The sequence below is a fragment of the Phyllopteryx taeniolatus genome, chromosome 15 (genome assembly GCF_024500385.1).
Source record: "Phyllopteryx taeniolatus isolate TA_2022b chromosome 15, UOR_Ptae_1.2, whole genome shotgun sequence".
Classification (NCBI taxonomy): Eukaryota; Metazoa; Chordata; class Actinopteri; order Syngnathiformes; family Syngnathidae; genus Phyllopteryx; species Phyllopteryx taeniolatus.
In genome coordinates, this window is record NC_084516.1 from 17,501,423 (window position 1) to 17,523,576 (window position 22,154).

The 22,154-nt window shown below is 43.2% G+C and overlaps 1 protein-coding gene across 14 annotated transcripts in view; it reads right to left on the reverse strand.

Moving 5' to 3' along the window:
* rgs3a (regulator of G protein signaling 3a) overlaps positions 1 to 22,154 on the reverse strand; it is a 158,601-nt gene that overhangs the window by 39,804 nt on the left and 96,643 nt on the right. For 11 of the 14 annotated variants that reach the window (XM_061799894.1, XM_061799892.1, XM_061799893.1 and 8 more), the window contains one exon: positions 2,971 to 3,918. In XM_061799894.1, the coding sequence (XP_061655878.1) occupies positions 2,971 to 3,918 (948 nt within the window). Of the gene's footprint in view, positions 1 to 1,396; positions 2,142 to 2,970; positions 3,919 to 20,636; positions 20,788 to 22,154 lie in introns of those variants that run through there. The other 3 variants (XM_061799903.1, XM_061799900.1, XM_061799908.1) reach the window with 3 other exon arrangements.

A 22,154-nucleotide genomic window follows, 5' to 3' on the forward strand; every position in this document is an offset into this window, starting at 1 on the left:
ATGTAAGTCGAAACCAAAGTCATAATTACAGTAAACATCTGTATCAAAAGCACTTCGAGGCCATTAATATAAATCATTTGAAATGAATAATAATAATAATAATAATAATCGGAAACTAGTTAAAAAAACTCATGTCTGGACCCTCGTAAATATATGAAATACACTTCAATTTCCGCTAGATTTCCAAATACAGACAGCTGAACCCAAGTTATGATTTAAAGTGAATTTTTAATTGTTATGAATAGCTATAAATGACACAAGAACGTCTCGTAAGACCGTCATGTTTTTTCGTGTTGGGACTTTTTGTTATAGACTGAAATAAAGTCCCATTCAGTCTGTCCCATAACGTGCACTTGCTCCCTTTTACCACGAGATGTCACACTTTTCATAGAATCCAGAGAAGTCCAACATGGCGCAGAAACACAGCACCAAGTCCAACTAATTGGAAAACGATGACCTCTTTGACATTTTCAGTCAAAACTGAGCATCGCGTGTTGGATATCATCAGGTTGTGCTGGTGTACCTAATAAACTGGTTACCCGGTATTGAATATTCCTCATTGTGTTTGAATGATTGTATCCAGTTAAGATTTTAAGGTTAGGTTGAGGTCATCATGAATATGCGCCAGTGCTTCGGCTCGGGAAGCCATTATGTCAATGACGGCAGGAGCACCAGAATGTGTGTGTGTTTGTGTGTTTGTGTGTGTCACACAGCCTTGTCTGTATTTATAAGGTAAGATTTGGACTTTGGGTCAGATGTGAAGGGCTCGGAAGTGCACTGGAAGTGCACTGAATCAACGACGCACCCCCACAGAAAGACAAGGATGCGAGTCTGTGTTTTGTTATTTGTGTGTACTTTTTTTATAACCGTGTGTGTGCACCAACTCATGACTGCTTAGTGCTTCAAACGCCGAGGAATGAGGCTTAGGATAAGTGTTTTCTCCCAATATGTATCCCACAACGAAAGGAAACAACAATGGGTGTGTCGTTTGTGTGTGTGCGTGTGTGTGAGAGAGAGAGAGAGAGAGAGAGAGAGAGCGAGAGAGAGAGAGAGAGAGAATATAAAACTCATGACTGCTGGGTGCTTCAGATATGAAGTGCTCAGGAATGTGTTTTGCAGGGCAACAGCTATAGGAAGACAATTGTTTATTTCAGTGTGCGTGTGTGTGTGTGTGTGTAAATGTGTGTGTGCATTAGATTAGGTGTGTGTGGACATCTGATTAAACTCCTGACTGCTTGATGTTCCAATATCAAGGGCTGAGAAATGTGTTTTGTCAATGACAAAATATATATATATATATATATATATATATATATATATATATATATACACACACACACACACACACACACACACACAGTGTATGCTTCAGATGTGAAGAAAGATATGTATGTGTGTGCACACATTTTGTATGTGTTTATGGGATTAGATTTTGATTTCAAATTAATGTTAGATTAAGGTCATGAGCATACTTGGTTCTTCGGCCGCCAAGGACTCAAGTGTGTCCTTTGTCAATAAGAGAGGTGTGTCACAAAAAGTTCTAGGACTGGTGTTAGAAAAGATAGATTTCAAATCCAAACTACAGACTACAAGTAATCCTTCTGGAGTCTAACGCATGGTTCCCGGCCTCCTCTGCCACCTCCGGGATCCGGTCGGGTCAGTAGGGAGGTTGCTCTAGCAGGGAACTGTCAGATGATGAGGACATTGTGTTCAAGCCCGTTGTCATGGTTCATTGTTCTCGTGCACTGAACTAAGCAAATATCGCAAGATCCCCATAAATGTGTTGGTCGATCGTCTGGCTGTGAGCCAAGAACTCGCAGACGACGATGTCTCTCACAACGAACAATGGGAACAATACAACTTTGGACTTCGACTGTCTTGCTCGCTTTGGAATTGGCGATGTCGGACTCTTCCGCTGTAGGCTCTGGCGTTCGGTGTCTGTGTCGTACTCGAAGATTCGTGACTCGTCAACGAAAATGTGGGTGTCCAGGATCAAAGACAAAGAACAAGCGTCTGCTTAGAGTGACCTCCGTGACAGGCAAAGGGAGCTTGCGAGGTGATCAGTTCCTTTGGCTGGACAACCATAACCCATCCCCCATACTCGCCCGATCTGCCACCATCAGATTATCACCTTTTTGGACCTTTAAAAGAAGGAGTTAGGGGTCAGCACTTCTCTGATGAAGAACAAGTTAAGTAAGATGTAAAAGAGTGGTTAAAAGCGCAGCCTGCTGAATATGACGAGGCTGTTATGCATGCCCTTGTTCATGGTGAATGGGCTTTTACATGTAAAGAGTTTTTCTACCTTCAACCTGATGCCCACATGCTGCCCGAGCTCGTCCAATATTGGAAGCTAAGCAGGGTCGGTCCTGGTTACTACTTGGGATGGGAGACTGCCGAGGGATACCAGGTGCTGGGGTTGGGCAGCGGGCCAATCATCTGCTCTCGTAAAAAACTACAGATTACTGAAACCGCAATTGCCTCATGGCGTTGAGAGCTCGAACTAACTAAGATACTCAAAGCACTTTAAGAGTGTCTCCTCATTGACCTACTGACGACACAGCATCAGGCGCAACTTGGGGTTCAGCATCTTGCTCAAGAACAATTGACACGGTCACTGCGGGTCGAACCACCAACCTTCAGGTTGGGAGATGCCTACTCTACCATCTGAGCCATGCCGGCTCATTGAGAAAAAAGGAGATTATATTGCAAAGGAACAATGAAATCCCCAATTTGTGGGCTTTGTTTCTATGTGTATATTGCCTTTCTATAGCAATAAATAAAATTGGGCTTATTACTTTTCGACTGCCCCTCGTACTTTGGATTTGAAATATGTCTTTTGTGACACGAGTCCTGCAACCTTTGCCACCCTTTTTTATGCATCTCCACAACTACAGGAAAACATGGATGTGTGTGTGTGTGTGTGTGCAGCCATGTTTAAGATCATATCGGCCTGAGTGTGGACGTGCTTACCTTCCTCCCAGAGAAGAGCATGCAGAGCTGATGCACGGAGCCTCCATTCTTGGTCAGCTCTTTCTTCAGGGTCTTGGGCGAGGGCAGCGTCCAGCCGCCCTTGTGGCGCGTGCCGCCCGCCTCCAGGCAGTTGATGGCGTTGTCCGAGGTGAAGCAGGGCGTGCGCGGGTCCTGCAGCAGGCTGCCCTCGCTGTGGGTGCGCCGGCGCAGCGAGTTCTGCACGCTGAGGCCCCCCCCGCCGTGCTTCTCGCAGGTGGCGCCCTCCACCATGGAGCGCCGCTTGCTGTCGCTGCGCTGCAGGTAGGCATCGTCGCTGTCGTCCTCCTCGGAATCCTCGTCCTCGTCCTCCTCCTCTTCCTCGTCGTATTCTTCTTCGTCGGTGTTGGGCGAAGAGAGCGCGTCCGCGCTGAAGGAGCGGTCCAGGCGCAGCTCAGGGATGACGAATGAGGATGAGGAGGACGAAGGGGGGGCGTTGGTGTCGGGCGGCTCGGAGGCGTTGTCCCCGTCCGCATTTGACACCAGCAGGTGGAGGTGAACCTCCTCTTCCTCTCGCTCGACTCCCTCCTCCAATTCGCTCTTCCTGCTCGCACCATCCTCTTCTTCATACTCCTCCTCTCCGCGGTTGTCCTCTCTCCAGATCTCCATCTCGTGTCCGTCCATGCTCTTCCAGTCCTCGCCTTCGGTGGAAGGCGGAGGCGTGGGGGGCACCTTGTGGCGCTCCTCAGACCCGCCCAGGCTACCGAGGGGAAGGTAGATCTCATTCAGAGGGCTGAGGGGCTCCGAGGGGTGAGGGCTGCTCAGGGTCAAGGGTTCGGAGGGGCTGGACGGATACAGACTGCTCTCCTCCCCTTCAGAACTGCGGGGCGGTAGGTGGAGGCACACGCCGCCTCGATCCCCCCCGACTCCGCCGAGCTCGCAAGAGGGCACGTCCACCTTTGGCTCCAACATCTGCACAGACACAGAACACGAAACGACTTTGAAATTGGAAATCACAATTTGCGTTCGGCGATGTGTCCGCCGCATGCGCCGCATGTGCACAAATGTGCACACTGAAATGACAAGTTGAAACTCGGCAGTTTGGTAATCAAGTGCTACCTGCATAAGTGAAAATACTGTACAATTGATGATTTCACTGTTGCTACTTGCTACCACAACACGCTTTTGCTTTATAGGAGCTCGCATGTGCCTCACACCCCTTAACTCTGCCGTGAATTTTCAAGGTAGCGTAAGCTGTTCTCACATTAGCACACCCCGAGCAAGAGGCAGAGGCTCATTTGCATGAGACAGGACCGCCCCTTCAAAATGTGCTAATTTGAATACACCTGCAAACCTGTTGTTGTTTTTTTTCTTCTTCAAATGCATAATATGTCTCTTTTAGAGGAAAAAGTGTCCCTCCATTTTTCAAGTTCCAGCACTTTAAAACAATTCAGGCATTTCAGGATTTTCAAACCTCAAAAGTTATCCATTTTTTAAATTAAATTTGTTGAACTTTTCAAGAATTTGATGTGACTATAACAAACGGCCCATTATTGCAGTTTTGGATTTTCAGTGTTATAGAACAGCACTGCACTCTATGATACAATTAGTATGCTGTTAGGGATGTTTGATACCACTTTTTCTCAGACCGATACCTCTAGAGTACTCACTGATACCGAGTACCAATAGAATTTCAATTTACACAATGACAGAAAATTGTGAATAAAAATCTGTCTTTCTGTCTGACACACATGATGATTCGTCAATGTATCAACCCGCTGTAGTGTAGCACCAACTACTGGTGAGGAGAATTTACCGGTACAATTTTTTTTTTTGCCAAAACTATCAATGGCTGGTATCGGCAGCCTTCGCGAGTACCCGACAGAATAAAATAAGGTTGGTTTCGCCACACCGACACCTGGTATTGGTACTTGCTCATCCTGAATAGTAATAAAATAACACTATTGTTTAAAATCAATTTTCACACTTTTTGGTACTTAGAAAGCATAGTAATACAAATACTAAAAAAAAAAAAAGTGATTGTATACTTGACTGGCCTGCACAATGCTGACCTCAAACCTAAAGAACAACTTTTGGATGAATTAGAGCAGAGGCTGAGAGCCAGGCAATCTCGTCCAACATCAGTGTGTAACCTCAAAAATGCGCGTCTGGAAAAACGGTCATAAAGTCCCATAAACACACTCTAACTTTATGGAAAGCCTTTCCAGAAGGGATTAAGATGTTGTTATTGCAGCGGGTGAACCGATGTCATATTAAACTATACAGATTAAGAAAGGGATGTCACTAAAATGCATATCCGAGTCAAGGCAGGTGAGGGAATATTTTTGGTCGCGGGGTGCTGGAGCCTATCCCGGCCGACTTTGGGCAAAAGCCTGAACGGGTCGTCAGTCAGTCGCAGGGCACATATAGACACCGACAACCATTTGTACTCACATTCACACTGTTAGTGAGTGGGAACTGAACCCACGCTGCCTGCACCGAAGTCAGGCGAATAGAAAGTGCATTGGATAAGACAACTTTGCTCATACTTAAATAAGTCCAAATTGTACAGCTTTCAGTATGGGGCAACTGCACACTATGACCAGAATAATAACCACACTGTTAATTACATTTGCATTTTAAGTATCTAAGAAAGTGCATTTTTGTGTTGTTTTGGGGATGAATCATATGCAATATTCAGCACTATGAAAAAAAAAAAGCAAACGACTCACAGCGTCCATGAGCATCATAATGCATCTCAAAAGCACAGTTATCAATAAAAGACAAGCCTCTTGCAAAGTTCTGAGAGTAATAAATGGTCAAAGTCAGACGCAATCCATCGTTTCTCTGTGTTTGAATGGCTGGAGTATCGCAGTAAATCAACACACGCGCAGCCAACCCTGCAACACACACGCACGATCCATCCTTCTATGCATACTCACCACGCGTGCCTTTAACCTCTTCCCGCCCACAGAGCTGTCAGCGGTTGCATCTTTGAGTGGGCCAACAATGGGCCAAACCCCCATAGTGAACATGACTTTCAAGATGATACATTTCTAATAAAGATGAATACTTAATGTTCAACAATTTTGTGGGGTGAAAAAAACTGCTGATGCAATGACACCACGTGCTGATTTTAAGTACCTCGAGTCATTATCGTTCCAGGAAATGAGATAGCAAACAGGGCATTTTTGTTTTTTAACATTAAGGCGTTATCGCTTACTTCCTCATAATATGCATGGTGATTAAACTAAAGCTGTGGAAGATGATTGTAACACTGAGGAGGTCTTTAAATCTTAAAATGAGTATGAAATGTTGAGGCGCTGTGCATCAATAATCCCAAAGCTTCCATATACTTTAAGTCGAAACATTATTTGAATTGCTTTTCGAACGAATACCAAAAGTGACTTGACAGCCGTTTGGCCATTGTCCAGAAGGCAGCTGCAACTCCTACAAAGTCAGCATAACTTTAAAAGCATTCAAATAGAGTACATAAAAAAGTGATGGGCCGCGTGGGTTGAGAACGTTAGCTTGCAAACCAAAAGGCAGGAAGAAGACTTCATGGGCTGCTTGAAAGTGGACATATTTTTGAAAAATGTACTTTTGAATGGCTTGCAACCAATTAGTTAGGTCACGAGAGTGCCTGTCCACAGGATAAGTGCAAATTTAAACAACCAAGTAAATCTTTTGTTAATTTGCTGAAGTTTTCAAAATGTGTCTGTGAGCGAACTGTTCTGCACTCTCGCCCCACTGTTACGCAACATCATGGGGCTAAATTACATCATTAACCCCCCCCCCCCCCCCCCACACACAGAGATTGAATGACATGTTCAGCTAGGGTGGGCAAAGATCGAGAGCCACTTTCAAGCGATAGCTGCACTACACGGTGTGAAACACTGTCGTGCAGAAATATCCACATCTCCCATGGGTACGATACCCCTGCTTACAAGGTGTAGGCCAAAAGGTAAGCAAAGATGCATCGATTTTTGCTGGATGCACAAATTAGCATTACCAAACAGCACAGGTTTAATTAAATTCTTTCTCCATATTTGCTGGTCGGTGCTTTCCAAGAGGACTGCAAAGATAATGTACATCTGTGATTGTTAGTTCGGGCAAATCCTGGAAAGACCACATGTACACTAAGGCAATATTTATGAACCACAAACGACCGAGCCGCAAATCACCAACGCGGGAGATTACGTGCAAAGACTCCATTTAGCGTTTTACCACAAATATTGTCCGGTGGCTTTTACTTACGCAACTACAGATGGTGGGAGGCGACTAGATGCATTTTGGTATATTCAAATAGTCAACAATATTACCAATATATTACCATTTATGTCAAGTAAAAGTGGTGTTATAAGAAGGGAGACAAATATGTTGTGTAACATAAAACAGAAATACACACCATTGTGTAGCAACCGTTTTTCAGAGTCTACTTTAACGCCAAGCATCGCTAAAGACGCTAGCTCCACATAATGTAAGACCATCATTAATACTGCGCACACTTTAATTCACCTGAGGGACTGTTTACTTGTTTTGGTAGGTACTGCTGTTTTGGTTAGCAACAGAGTTCAAATGGGCTCAGCAGTTTGGGAACTTTTCTAGTATTTTGGACCAAAATGTAATTATCGAGGAGTAATGTAGAGAAATGTCGAGAAATGTGGCATACCGGGTGGAACAAATAAGTGACATAGCTGTAGTTCTCCGGAACATAAACATGAACGCAGACAATATAGTTGAGCGACCACATATCAGTCGACGGGGATGCTAATTGTGTCTCCACATAACGTAAGATCATCTTCACATTTGAAGATATGCTGAGATATGCTGCTATTTTCGATTAGCAACAGAGTTCAAATGGTCTTAAAAGTTAACTCTTTATCACCATGCTATGAATTAAGATATTTACACTTACTAATCTTTTTTTTTATTCCTGACGGGAACAGTGAGGAGTCCATTTGAGGGAGATGTTATTGCATTTTCATTGCACTTTTTATAAAAAAAAAGTTGGGCATTGTACATTGTTATAAAATTAAGCTGTCTTTGAATGTACCATTTGTGCACGGCTTTAAAAAGCCAACAGAGGCAAATACAGTCAAAGAGAAATATGGCCGTGAGCTCCATCAGCATCCATTAAGACACACTTGTTATTTACTGGACTCATGAATGGATGTATGAATTAATAAGTCTTCAGCTGGGTCGAGCGAATCAATTCTGTCTTCTCAGAGCCTCGTGAAGGGGGCTCATTGTGCCAGTCAGGCCGACCCGTGATGACGCGGCACGGTCACAAGATGCTCAGCTCGAATTGCCGAGAAGGATGTCCTCTCATGAGACTGCACGGGCTGTTTAAAGTGGTTCAAACGAGTTGCCCTCAAGTTGTCGTCTCGGATACGCTGCCATTTCAACCTTTTACCTTTATGCAGTGATTAACCATATATCATTCTATTACATTACATTAAAGTATGCTTGAGAACAACTACTGTGCTTTAAAAGACTTTTAATACATTTCAAGGCTTGACGATGTAGCCACTTTAGGTCAATTCCCCAGTAGGAGTTCATGAAAGTCAAAGCTCTGGAATCCGCCCAAAATGACGGCTTCAGACCAAAATGGACAAGAGTCCATGAGACTCTTTTGTGCCTCCTGTAATGATAGACATGAACTACGACGTTAATGTGGCTCAGTGGAAGAAGTGTTGGGGGTCATTGCTTTTCACCCCCTTTTTCACGATGAATCCCTGAAATAATTCTCTGCCCACATTAGCTAGCGTAGGGGAAAAGCTTTGTAGTTCAGCATCGGCCATCTGTCTAGTTCTAGGATACCTTCTTCTGATTAGGGCTCCCTTGAAATAATTCCTAAATAGGAGTTGGTCAAAAGTACAAGCACTGGAATTCACACAAAAAAGGCTGATTCAAACAAAAAACGGCCAATGTCCTGTTCAGTTCCTTGAGACTTTTTGTGCGTCATGTTTATGACAGACATTCCCCCTTCCACCCCCTTTTTCACGACAGATTCAAAAAATGACCGTTCAACATTGACACCTTGGCTGCAGGGGGTGGCATCGGGTCCCTGCAGCCTCCACCAGGTGGCCAGGTGTCGGGGTGCCTCGATGGGGCCGGCGGACCGTCCTGGGTCCGTCGGTGTGGGACGTGTCCCGTCCACCAGGGTGCTCGCGGGCGGACCCCTATGCCCGATCCCGCCCCTCAATCGATTGGGTGGGGTCCTCAGCCTCCGCGGTGCGGGCACAGCAATTACAGGACACTTCTGTCACTCTTTGCGTATGCAAAACAGTGTCAATTCACTTGCATGTGTCGGCAGGCACACACCCCTTGGACTCTTTCGCTGTGTGTTGGGCCACTCACTTATTGCGACAAATAACTCATGAATATGCGGCTTGTTTGTGTATCCCCTCACTCGCACTCTCATCCTTTAGACTTTTATAATTGACATGGTCAATCCCACCCCACTTCAGTTGTACAGCCGGGTTCACGACCCTTGTCCAGCATGCTTCTTCTCCTGTCCTTGTCCTGTTCTAGCTTGTCCTGTCCTTCCCTCACAGGGTGTAGCACTACAGCCCCATGCAATACTCATATCTAATATTTCATTGTTGTAGATATGTAATGATTTACTTTTGTCATCCTGTTTGCAATTAGTGTATGTCTTTTGTCTTCGTTTCTCGCTCTAGAAACTTTGTTCTGTTTGACTGATCGATTCTGACTCTCAATAAACATCAATTATAAAACTAAGAAACCACAGCGGAAGCTTAAAAACTCCACTGTGACACAGTAAAACTGTTCCTGTCAGGGCTGCTGTTGCTCACCTCTTGCGGCCCACCGTCACCTCGGACTCATACCCTGCCAGACTGGTCCTCCTTGGAACCCTGCTAATCCTGGATCTAGTTCTCGGAGCCATTGTTGTTTGCTTCCAATCTGTGATAAACATTTGTTCACAAACTACCTTCCCTCTTCTCTCTGCATCTGGGCCCAACTCGCAACCTGAATCCTAACAGCTCCGGCATAAATACAGACCCTCCATTTTGCTAGGGATTTCGTCTAAATCAGAAAAGGGTAACCTAGACAGATGGGAGAAGCTAAATTCAGAAGCTTTTTCACCAATACGGTGTCTAATGTGAGTGGAGCACGGCGTCAAATTTGAATGATTATTTTGAGGATTCGCCTTGAAAAAGGGAGTTTTTTATTTCTGTTTGCAGCTTTATTTAAGATTACTATTATTGTTTGTTGCACAAAAAATAACAACAACAAAAAACGAAAGTGAAAAGGCCCCCTACACATACATACACTTTGCTGTCTAACATTATTCATGCAGTATATTTTCATCTAGACACAACTAAAATAGTATCCTAACATTTCCAGTACTACTTTATAGCTTTTGGCTGTTTTCCCTTGTTACGTTTAATCTTATTAATGTTTCGACGTCATATGTTTACATTACCTCTTTATTTATTACAAGTTCTGCCCTGTTCTCAGTCTGGTGTTTGCACAGCACTGCGGTCAGCTCAGGTTGTTTTAATACAAGCTCCTGTAAATCAATTTCATGCTGCGTCCTGCCAGCACATCACATGAATAATATAACAACCGATCGCCACGATCACGCCCTAAAATGTTCACTTATTCTCACTTAGGTAGGAAGGAATGTTTGGATTTTGAAGCAAGGCGCTGTCCAAGTGCAAATGCGAAGACTTACTGTGTGAAAGTATAATAGTAAAATAGCAAAGCGCCCTCCCGGCTCCAATAATGGAACTGCAGGGCAGTATATGACAATAGTTTTGTTTAAAGGGGGAAAAAAGCCTTAATGAGTCTGAGCGTGTGTCTGCTTGGGAGGTAGTGTAATGAATTTATATAATAAAAATCAAATGATGCTTGTACGCATTGCTAATGGGCCTCCCAATCTTACTCAAAAAAATAGAAGCACAAGCAGGCCTTTGTTACTGCTTCCTGTTTTGCCTAAAGGTAATCCAGATATAACCCCCCCCCCCCACTCCCTTTCACCGTTAACACATTTAAAGGCTCCATAGTGATGTTAAAAGTGATGCATGGAGATGTATATTAACAATCAAATGTACTTGCAGAAAAGAACAAAAGGTTCCTCCGGGGGAATTTGAGCGAAGCAAACATTCCATTCCACTCTCTCATCGTTGCAATCAACTTCTTAAACAGCTAACCTACAATTCCATTGCAACATGCAGCCAATTTTTTTTTTGTCTGAGTTTGTTGGGTTTGTTTCTGTCAGGCCAATTATATATTACTCGTGCACTCACTGTAGTAATCTCGCCACGCTGCACTATTTGCATATCTGTTGTTGACCAATACTGGCCACTCATGCCAGAGTCGCATCTGCTCCATTTGCACACTGATTGAGGAGTATCTGCAACATTTGCACAATCAACATTGTCCCAGATTATCGCACTACTCGTCACTTTAAACTGCATACGCTCCTTGAAGTCTTGGCACCCTTTGCACAATGGTCATTGCACCGGACTATTGCGAGATTCGTCATTTGAACCTCTCTAAGTGCTAGAGGACTCTGCATCTTTTTGCACAATTGGTCCCAAAGAAATTGTACCGGCATTACCAGATAACTAGCAAACCTTTATTGCTCAGTGACTGTTTTTGTCAAAGTCTTTATGTCTCAAAAGTGTTCTCTGCCAATTGACTGTCTGTTGTCGTACTAGAGCGGCTCCAACTCCCGGAGACAAATTCCTTGTGTGTTTTTGACCTGATTCTTATGACTTTTTATTCCTAGAGTTGAGATGGTGGTTGTCGACGACCACAATGTATCCCTAGCTCAAATGTTTTATACTGTATCCAAAGCATAAAAGTTGTCCCTTTTTTGTTGTTGTTGTTGTTGTTGAAATCATGTTATCTGTGATAATATAACTGTGAGCTCTATGGTGGGCAAACAGTGACAAACTGATGACTAGCAATACGATGAATTGATCTTTAAATGATGTGATATTTACATTTTCCTCTTCCACCACACTGACCTTCACCTTTTGTCATGGTTTCACTAAAGAGGCTGTGACTGTTGAAGTTATAACTGGAGACACAATGGAGCCACCTGTCAGAAACACTAGTACCCTCTTGAAACTGGACTCACACAAAACACACGACAAAGTCACGCAAGCCATGTGAACAGCTCCTTTTTTAAAGAGACATTTCACATTTTGTGGAGTGTCAATGGAACCCCCCACAAGCACCCCCCGCCAATAAGCAGTGTTATATTTGTGATTGGCAGCAAGCAAAAATGACACACCCAGAGGACACGACATCGGATAATTTGACCTTTGCTGACTTTGATCGGAAGGGCCGGGGCTTAAGAAAGCACTGCAGAAAGCACTGCAGGCTAATGCTAATGGACACAATTGCGTATTCTGCTTTATTTATACACACAAGTTGGCAGTGATTAAAGAGAATATAAACTCTGCTTGGAGAGCCAAATGAGGAGTGGTATACTCAACAGCAACATCCTGGAAGAGGTCAATGAGAAGGTTATAAAACTTAGAGGGGTTGCACTTTTATGTTGATGGACTATTAAGAGGATGAAGGTCTTCCTACAAACTCAAACACTCAGGGTAATGATTCCTGAAGGAGCGTTCGTCTTTCACAGAGCGCAATGACCAGGGGGAAGAATTGGTTGATGGGTGATTAGAGATTGATTGTTACGAATATGGTCATGGGTGACGTCAGCAAATCATGAGACTTCAGCCCATTGAGCATCTAAACAAGTAACTGAACGCATTTTGTTTTTCCCACAGATTTACAACAATTATTAATTCTAGCATCCATCCATCCATCCATTTTCTGAGCCGCTTCTCCTCACTAGGGTCGCGGGCGTGCTGGAGCCTATCCCAGCTGTCATCGGGCGGGAGGCGGGGTACACCCTGAACTGGTTGCCAGCCAATCAATCGCAGGGCACATAGAAACAAACAACCATTCGCACTCACAGTCATGCCTACGGGCAATTTAGAGTCTCCAATTAATGCATGTTTTTGGGATGTGGGAGGAAACCGGAGTGCCCGGAGAAAACCCACGCAGGCACGGGGAGAACATGCAAACTCCACACAGGCGGGGCCGGGGATTGAACCCGGGTCCTCAGAACTGTGAGGCTGACGCTCTAACCAGTCGGCCACCGTGCCGCCTTAATTCTAGCAGTAACTCCTTATTTCCGCTCCAGGAAGGGTGACGATTTCACTTTTGTTTTATTTAAACATAGTAAACAGTGGTTAACTTCTCTTTATTTCCATATGACATTTGAGAATTTTGGTTGTTCCAATTGAATGCAATGGTCTTTCAGAAACCCGCCAAGCTGCGGTAGAAATCGAACAAACTAGCCATCACTGACTTGGTTTTAATGACCTCTTCCCCCCACAGCTAACAGCTGTTATGTGGACTTAGTAAAACTAAAGACACTGCATAAAAGTGTAGAGTAAGACGTTCTGCCAAGTACTTTAGCCTTTTTGGGATTGTATCATGATGAAGAGACTAAGAAACAATCGCATATAAGACAAATATTTTAGTATTAAGCCAACTATCGTTTACTATTATTCTTCAGACAAATTCTTCTTTTAGGGGGCCTCAAAATCCCCCAAAACTCCTCACTTTTATTTATGTATTTATTTATTGCTAGTGTGCGTATCCCGGTGAAAATCTATGAATTTCAGTGGTCCCAAACTTGACCACCTGAGACTCACTCAATAGAGCCTCCTGGAAAGTTGGCTAGTTTCACTGATTGACACAAAAATTGGTGGACATGTTTATCGTAGCAGGGTCCATGCTCAAAAATTGAATAGGGAATTCGATGCTTTGGTTTGAAGCAGCCATTTTGGGCTAATTCCAAAGCTCGTACTCGTATACTATAGCACTTCAAGTAGGGAATTCACACAAATGAGCCTCGATCGGAAGCAGGTACTTTAGTCAGATGGGTGACACTAAATTGTGAAGCTTTTTTTTTGGCCGACGCCAACGCCGGGGATTGAACCCCAGTCCTCAGAACTGTGAGGCAGACGCTCTAACCAGTCTCTCACCGTGCCGCACCTAAACTAATATTATTACTATTATTAATTATTATTATTGTTGTTGTTATTAACACATGGTCGGTGCTGCCCTGTTAGTGTACAATGCCAATATTCAAGCAGTATTCCTTGTGATTTTCTGAAGGTCAAACACTTGTTACAAAAATAGAACTGTAGGGGATACACACACACACACACACACACACACACACGCACACAGTCCTACAAACTCACACAGAGAGTCATGGACAGTCACCCAGGGACAATTGTGTGGCCTCTGTCCTAGTTACCATGACAATGAGAGACCTATCCCAGGGGAGCAGCTGTGCTCCACTGTGCCGCTTCCAAATGTTACAGCTCCACCTATGAACTTGCCTTCCCACTTCTTTCCCCTCACTTCATCATGAGCCACCTCCAGTGTTGCCTTTAATTTCCTGTGGTTGTTTTTGAGTAAAGTACATTATTAAGGTGCGTCACCATCGGCTCTCCTCCTTTCACTATACTTTGAGCAACATTAAAGCTTTTATGTATCCACATGTCAAATCAGCGCAAAGTCTCAATAAATCCGACTCAATTCAATTAGCAAAGCGGTTAGAAATACAGTCAGCTGCCAAACATGCGTTCTCTTTCCTCTTCCTCTTGGCCATTGCAGCCACCTCTGAGCAGTTCTTCCCTCCCATACTCCCCTTCCACCCCCACAATTCACAGCTGGATTTGCACAACACCAAGTTGGCTGTCAAGATGTTTACATTCAGTTCCAACGACACAATCTGCATGTAAAGTCATTTGTCAAAAGAGCATGGAAGGTCAGAGGCATCTCTATAGACATTCCAGTGGACAGACATAAGGCAAGGTACAAAGGACAAAATGAGTGTTTAATGGTTTATTTAGATCAGGGGCGTCAAAGTCCTTTTTGTTATGGACCACATTGTAGTTATGGCCCGTTATAACTGTGAACCCATATAAATTATTGTCTCATATCATGACATATACACAACAAATTGGACAACAAACACGACTTTTAACATCAGCAGCCAATAAAAAATGTTTGTTCAACTATTATTGCATTTATTTTAAAAGGGGGATTAGTAACATAAAATGCTTGCAATATTGCAACATTATACAAGTAAAGACAGCAATTTTGGTATTTTCACAAGAAACATGAAGTCGATACACATGATTTGATTTCGCGGGCCACATAAAAGGATGTTGCGGGCCGGATCTGGCCTCCAGGCCACCAGTTTGACACCTGCAGTTTAGATAACTGGTGTCAGAAGTGGAATAGGTGGGACAGTTGACTCCAGAGGGGGGTGAAGCACTCTGGTATTTGGAACGGTGCACCTTTATATGCAATCTGGCTTTCATGTGAAACAGTCTGCTGTTGTGGTCTGTGTAGAGGTTTTTCAACCCAACAGACCTGGGTCAAAATCCAGAATGATCAGGCAACCTGTGAGAACGTGTCAGAAGTGGAATTGTCGGCCCAATAGACAAGGGTTAAAATGAGGGTTTGAGGGGGTTACCGTGAGTTCTTACAAATAGTAGGATCACTAACCACGAGACCATCGTGGCATGGCTAGTTGGAAGGACCCATAGACCATGTGACACTGACCAGTTACAGGTATTTCAACCCAACAGACAAGGTTTCAAATCCTGGTTGAGACTGCTCCTTTTAGTTCTGAAAAATTGTGTCAGAAATTGGGTCAGTTGGAAGAACCCTTGGGACAGGTGACACATGGCGGACCCCAACAATCCAATAGAAGAGGTTTTAAATCAGCGTTGAGGGTCTTGCTCCTTTGAGTTTTGTCAAATGGTGTCAGAAGCAGGATCTCTAACCGTGAGACCCTCTGTTGTCGTCCTTAAATCAATTACCCACAGTACAGTGAACCCCAGTCAGACCCTAGAGATGGGTGAGGCGCTTGGATAATTCGAACAGAGCGCCAACAGTATGTAAAGCTTATTCCACTCAATATACCTTGGTTTTAAACCAGGTTGTGGATGCTACTTCAAGTGTTCTGTGAAAAATGTTGTCAAAAGTAGGATGACTAACTTTGAAAGCATCAGTGTTCGAGTGTGAGTGTGAGAAGGGACCCTCCGGATTGGTGACCCCAGCGAGGGGGCACCCTATTGGTCATGGTGAGTGTACAGATTCAATCCAATTGATGCTGACTGAGGTTTTTATTCCTCAGTGTTTTGTGACAAACGGTGCTAGAAGTGGGATCTCTCAGATTGAGACATACTTGATGTGACGTACCCAGTTGGAAGTACCCTTAGATCAAGTGGCAACAGACAAGGCACAAGGATGGGTGAGACACTCGAATAATTGGAATGAAGCCCCTGTGTAGGACAGCTGATCGAGGGTGCTACTTCTCAAGAGTTGTATGGCAAACTGCAGTGTGCCCAATCCGGTATATGTGCAACCTACAAAACGGGTCTAAAAACTTCCTCTCAGGTCGGGTGAATGGTGAAGGAGACCGGATTTAAATGACACTTTAAATGTCGATAATGTCTTTGTTTTAACACAAGAGGTCACCAAAGATGTCAATGTTCAATGTTTAGGCTTCGTAGGTGTTTACATATATCATATCAAATTTGTATAAATAAATGATATACATGTATTGAACTTTTGTCCGAAGACACCAGCCATAAATAAGACAACATTTTGGCTTCAAACAATCATGTAATCAAACTATAGTCATGCTCAATAGCATAGCATGCACAGAAAGTCAGCTATCCCGTTTTCTGGGTTTGGTCAAGTGACGTTCTGCATACAGTGGATTGGAAGTATACTAGGAAAAGTGACCACTAACAGACCCCAGAGGTGAGTGTGCCACAAGAATGCAGTGTTCCCGTGCTATTCGTGGGGGATAAGGACCGAGCCCTGCCGTGGATAGCGAAAATCCACTTGTAAATGCCCCAAGAGGTTTAGAATTGGCTTTAGATGTCACAAGATGGTGGAAAACACTACCTTTTACGGAGGTATAACGGAGGAATATGTGAATTTAAGAATGCCGAACCGCGAATCTGTAAGGATTCAATGAAATTAGAATAGGGTATCAGTGATACCCCAACATCCCCAAGCTCTATGCTGTTGCTATACATGTACAGTGGAAATAAATTGCTCCAGTCATTTAAAAATTAATTAGCACGTTCCCGTCATCACACACCACGTATATAATACCATGCAGCACGTTCTTATAAAAATATTAAATCAGGTGCGTTGACGTGGATAGTTCAGTGCATGTCAACAACAATCTGCACTCTGGTGATTTGAGAGCCATTACCGCTGTATGTAAAAGCGATAAGGGGCTGTATAGATGATCTGTATAGAGGATCCATCTCGGAATGGTCTTTTTATATGCACAGCGATGCGTCGGCCTCTTCCGCCCCTCGATTTTCACGGACGGAAGAGCGATGAAGCAATCATTTATCCATCACGGGCGTCCATTTGGATCGTGCTTAAAGGAGAGGCTACGACAGGCAACGGAAAGAGGGTGCTAGAGAACAAGTGGTGAAGGGGTCGATGGATCAATGAAAACAAGGAAGCGCTAGCATTATTGAAGACTGACTTCATGCTTCAAAGCAGACATATTTCATGAACATTACACGTTATTCAGTGATTTTTCCATCATAGTAAAAGTTTCTTTGGGAAAAATGGAGTGTTGGTGGCAAGTGGTCTAAAGGTGCTAAGGCATTATTGTTAGACAGTGAAGGTTCACTGTGAGAATGTCATTGACGTAACTTGGCTTTGCTGCGTGATGCCAAGCAGCTGAGGACAATGTGACCACTGAGTGTGCCAGGAAAAGGCCTTCTTAGAAAGAAAGAGCCCCATGTACAGTATATACTGTTTGTCTGTGCGTTTGTGTCTGTATGCTTTCAGTGAAGTAGGCTTTTGACTCCATTGCATTGATTTCCAGTGTGACATCAAACACAGACTGGTCATCTAAAGCATCTTGTTCTTGCTTTTTCACTACCGTTATAATGCGTTATATACAGTATATTCCAGTAGGTTTGGTTCTTAGGGCGTAACCACATTCTACATTCAGGTCTTGAAACTCTCCATGGGAATTAACGAGAATGCATGGGAGTATATGGGATTTTACAGGAATAAAGTAGAAAGCCGCAAGGACTGCAGGTCAGTCTATAACAGGGAATTTAATGTGTAGCTGAAAAAATAGGGGCTATATATTTTTTATTCAAAGAACAACATACCGTAATTTCTCGGGTATAATGCGCATTTCCCCCCCGAAAAATGGTCAAAAATCAATAGTGCGCATTATACATAGGTGTAGGGGCAAGGGGGGTTGGGTGGGGGGAAATCAACATTTTATAAATGTATGCTGCCATCTAGTGGTTATGAAAAAGTTGTACACGTTCATTATAATATGCCACCGCCACCTAGTGGTTATATAAAAATGTGTAGCGTACACTTTTATTCCAATATGACACGGGTAGTATGACTGCATATATGTACAGTTGTGCTCATAAGTTTACATACCCTGGCAGAATCTGTGAAATATTTTTATTATTTTTTTTTTTAAATACAACAACCCGACCAACCTGAACAACCTGCGACCTTAGTCAGGATGAGCGGTACGGAAAATGGATGGATGGAATGATGGATGGATGGATGGATGACTGAACAACAACCATCATTAATTTCTTTATGGTTATGTTCTGTTTAATGATAATGCTTTTCTGAAATGCTTGACAATTAAATTTGAATTCCATTAAAATAAAATTAAATGTGTTTCACCTGGTCCTTCATGTTTTCTTTAACATGTGTATTATACATGGGTGCGCATTATACACGAGATATTACCGTACTTTTGTCCCCCCCCCCCCTAAAATTTTTTTGAAAAATAAAATCATACACAAACGTGTAGGTGTTGTGTGTATGTTTGCAAATGATTTGCAAATTACATTATAGGCTCAAACTCTACACCTTTTGATCTTTTAGTTGTAAAGGACTTGTGACTCTATGATAACACTCAGCGCGTATGTGTGCGTAAGAGTATGTTTGCGTTTATATGTGGTGATCGGAGGGGTGGGTTCATGTATATTTCTTGCTATTTTAATAGTTCATTTTTATCTCTGTTGCATTTTAATGTATGAAAAGTGCTATATAAATAAATTTGATTTGAAATTTGATTTTGAACACAGCCTCGATTTTTTTTGTCCGGAAGGCATCAGCGCTAACTTCAGTTTGCTTGCTAACTGGCTAGTGTTCCATTCCATGTCATAATCATGAAGTCCATCACGAAAAACATCACGAAAAGTATATTATATTGTACAGCTGAGCGTTATTTGGGGTTAATCAGTGGCACTTTAAATGGTGGCAGGTGTGTTCTGACTCCCAAATTAGTTTGAATGTGATTTGTTATTTCTGAACTCTGCCACATCCCAGTTATAAGTGGGTGTGCACACTGGTGCAACCACATTAGTTTAGTTGTTTATTTTTACTTTCCCTCTTGAAAAAGATAAAAAGAAAATTCCATAGAGTTGTAGAGGTTATAGGTCACATTAAGGGTGGAACAACATTTGAAATGCTTTATCTCAGTCTCTAAACTTTTTATAGCCACTCTATCTACCCGTCTCTTGTCTCTTGGCGCTGGGTTAGAAATTTGCAACAAAATCAAATCCACGACGCCAGGGGCTGGCACTTGCAGGCATTTACCCTTTGAAAAAAAAGGCATCCCTTGACTTGTAAAATGGGCCAAACAGAGAAGAAACATCTTTTCTTTTGTGTGTGACAAAGGGAACAACAGGAGGCTCTGAGGCACTTTGTTGTTCCAAGGTTAGCACGTAACAAACAGCTCATTTGTTCAAGCGAGCGAGGCACAACTAATAAATCACGCTGCGTGTGTTTGCGTGCGTTCGTGTGTATGCATGTGTGTACAACTGACAGTGTGATTCCTATTGATCAAGGACAAGGCAGAAGATGAAGGGGCTGAAGGGGAGGACGCATCTCAGACGCAAACATCTCATGTAAAGCTCATCTTTGCAATTTGTCATCCAGTCCGTTAGTTGTCTATCCACACAACAAACAGCAAACATATTCCTTGCGTGCTGGCCGTGCCTTCTCAAGTAAGAGAATAACCTTCATAATTCCCCTGGTGAGGATACCAGAAAGGCAATTACACCCAAGTGTTCTTCCTCTCGTTCTTCCCTCTCCACTCTCTATTTGCTTTCTCTCTCTCTCTCTCTTTCTCTCTCTCTCTCTTGTCGTGTCTCTATCACCCTGTAACATGCTTTGAGTGTTTTTAATGGCTATCTCCTTAACATCTTCATTCTCCCAGGCAGTGCTGAGTGGGCTAATCCAGTGTCACTTGGAGCCTGAGCCAGGATGTAAAAAGCTATGGGGGAGAACAAATCTTGTTTATCCCAAAATGAAGAAACATTTATGTTATGTGGAAAAAAAAAATAGTACAGAAGAAGAAGACCAGAGGACAAGCACATAACACCCACCGCTAAACACTCCTGTCGTAAAAGACTCCTACGGAGAAATAAGCCTTTATTGCTTTTTTCCCCCCTATCTTTCCTGCACATCTGTCCGGTCATATGAGCAAACCACTCCCTGCCCGGCAGGGACAAAACAACACTTTTTCTTTTCCTCGGACCCCCAAAAAAAGTAATTTATTCATAGGACACCCTTCCTACCTGGCGAGTGGAAGTCATCCCAAGTTTACAGTCCGCTAAAAGGCAATGAAAAGCCCTCCGCACGTCCCCATTCAAGTGGCCTACTTCCTTTTCAGTAAAAGTGAGCGTCGGGGGAAGCTCGGCTGTAGCTGTGTGCGATTGTGTCAGTGTGGGCTCAGCCGACAAGAGAGAAAATACAAAAGAGAAGGATGGAGAGAAGAGGATGGGGGGGGGGGCAAGGAATTAGAGGGAGGGGAGAGCAAATGCCCGCGAGGGGAAGAAGGTGGAATCATGAGTCTTTGTAACAAGAAGAGGCAGTTAAACACCTAGAGGACAAAGCGTGTACGTTTTTTATGTTATGATGCCAACTGGTCCATAATGAACTCAGCGGACGTATCGCCAAGCACATACAGTATTGTTCCATCCATTGGAGGCTTCTTTATCTTTCACCACCATTTATAAGACTTACATTAACAGCACTGGTAATTACCACCATAATTTTTTATGTTGATGTAATAGTCACCACACCAGTATGTAGACGCTCTATAACTCAAATAATCTCTTTAATGCTAAAATACTGTATCTTTATTTACAACCCCAATTCCAATGAAGTTGGGACGTTGTGTTAAACAAAAATAAAAACAGAATACAATGATTTGGAAATCATGTTCAACCTATATTTAATTGAATACACTACAAAGACAATATATTTAATGATCAAACTGATAAACTTTATTGTTTTTAGCAAATAATCATTAACTTTGAATTTTACGGCTGCAACATGTTCCAAAAAAGCTTGGACAGGTGGCAAAAAAGTTCATCAAACACCTGTTTGGAACTACCCACAGGTGAACAGAATAATTGGGAACAGGTGGGTGCCATGTTTGGGTAGAAAAAGAGCTTCCCTGAATTGCTCAGTTATTCACAAGCAAAGATGGGGTGAGGTTCACCTCTTTGTGAACAAGTGTGTGAGAAAATAGTCGAACGGTTTAAGGACAATGTTCCTTAACGTACAATTGCAAGGAATTTCGGGATTTCATCATCTACGGTCCATAATATCATCAAAAGGTTCGGAGAATCTGGAGAAATTACTGCATGTAAGCGGCAAGGCCGAAAACCAACATTGAATGCCCGTGACCTTCGATCCCTCAGGTGGCACTGCATCAAAAACCGACATCAATGTGTAAAGGATATCACCACATGGGCTCAGAACACTTCAGAAAACCAATGTCAGTAAATACAGTTTGGCGCTACATCTATAAATTCAACTTGAAACACGACTATGCGAAGCAAAATCGATTTATCAACAACACCCAGAAACGCCGCCGGTTTCTCTGGGCCCGAGATCATCTAAGATGGACTGATGTAAGGTGGAAAAGTGTTCTGTGGTCCAACGAGTCCACATTTCAAATTGTTTTTGGAAATTGTGGACGTCGTGTCCTCCGGGCCAAAGAGGAAAAGAACCATCTGGACTGTTATGGATGCAAAGTTCAAAAGCCAGCATCTGTGATGGTATGGGGCTGTGTTAGTGCCAATGGC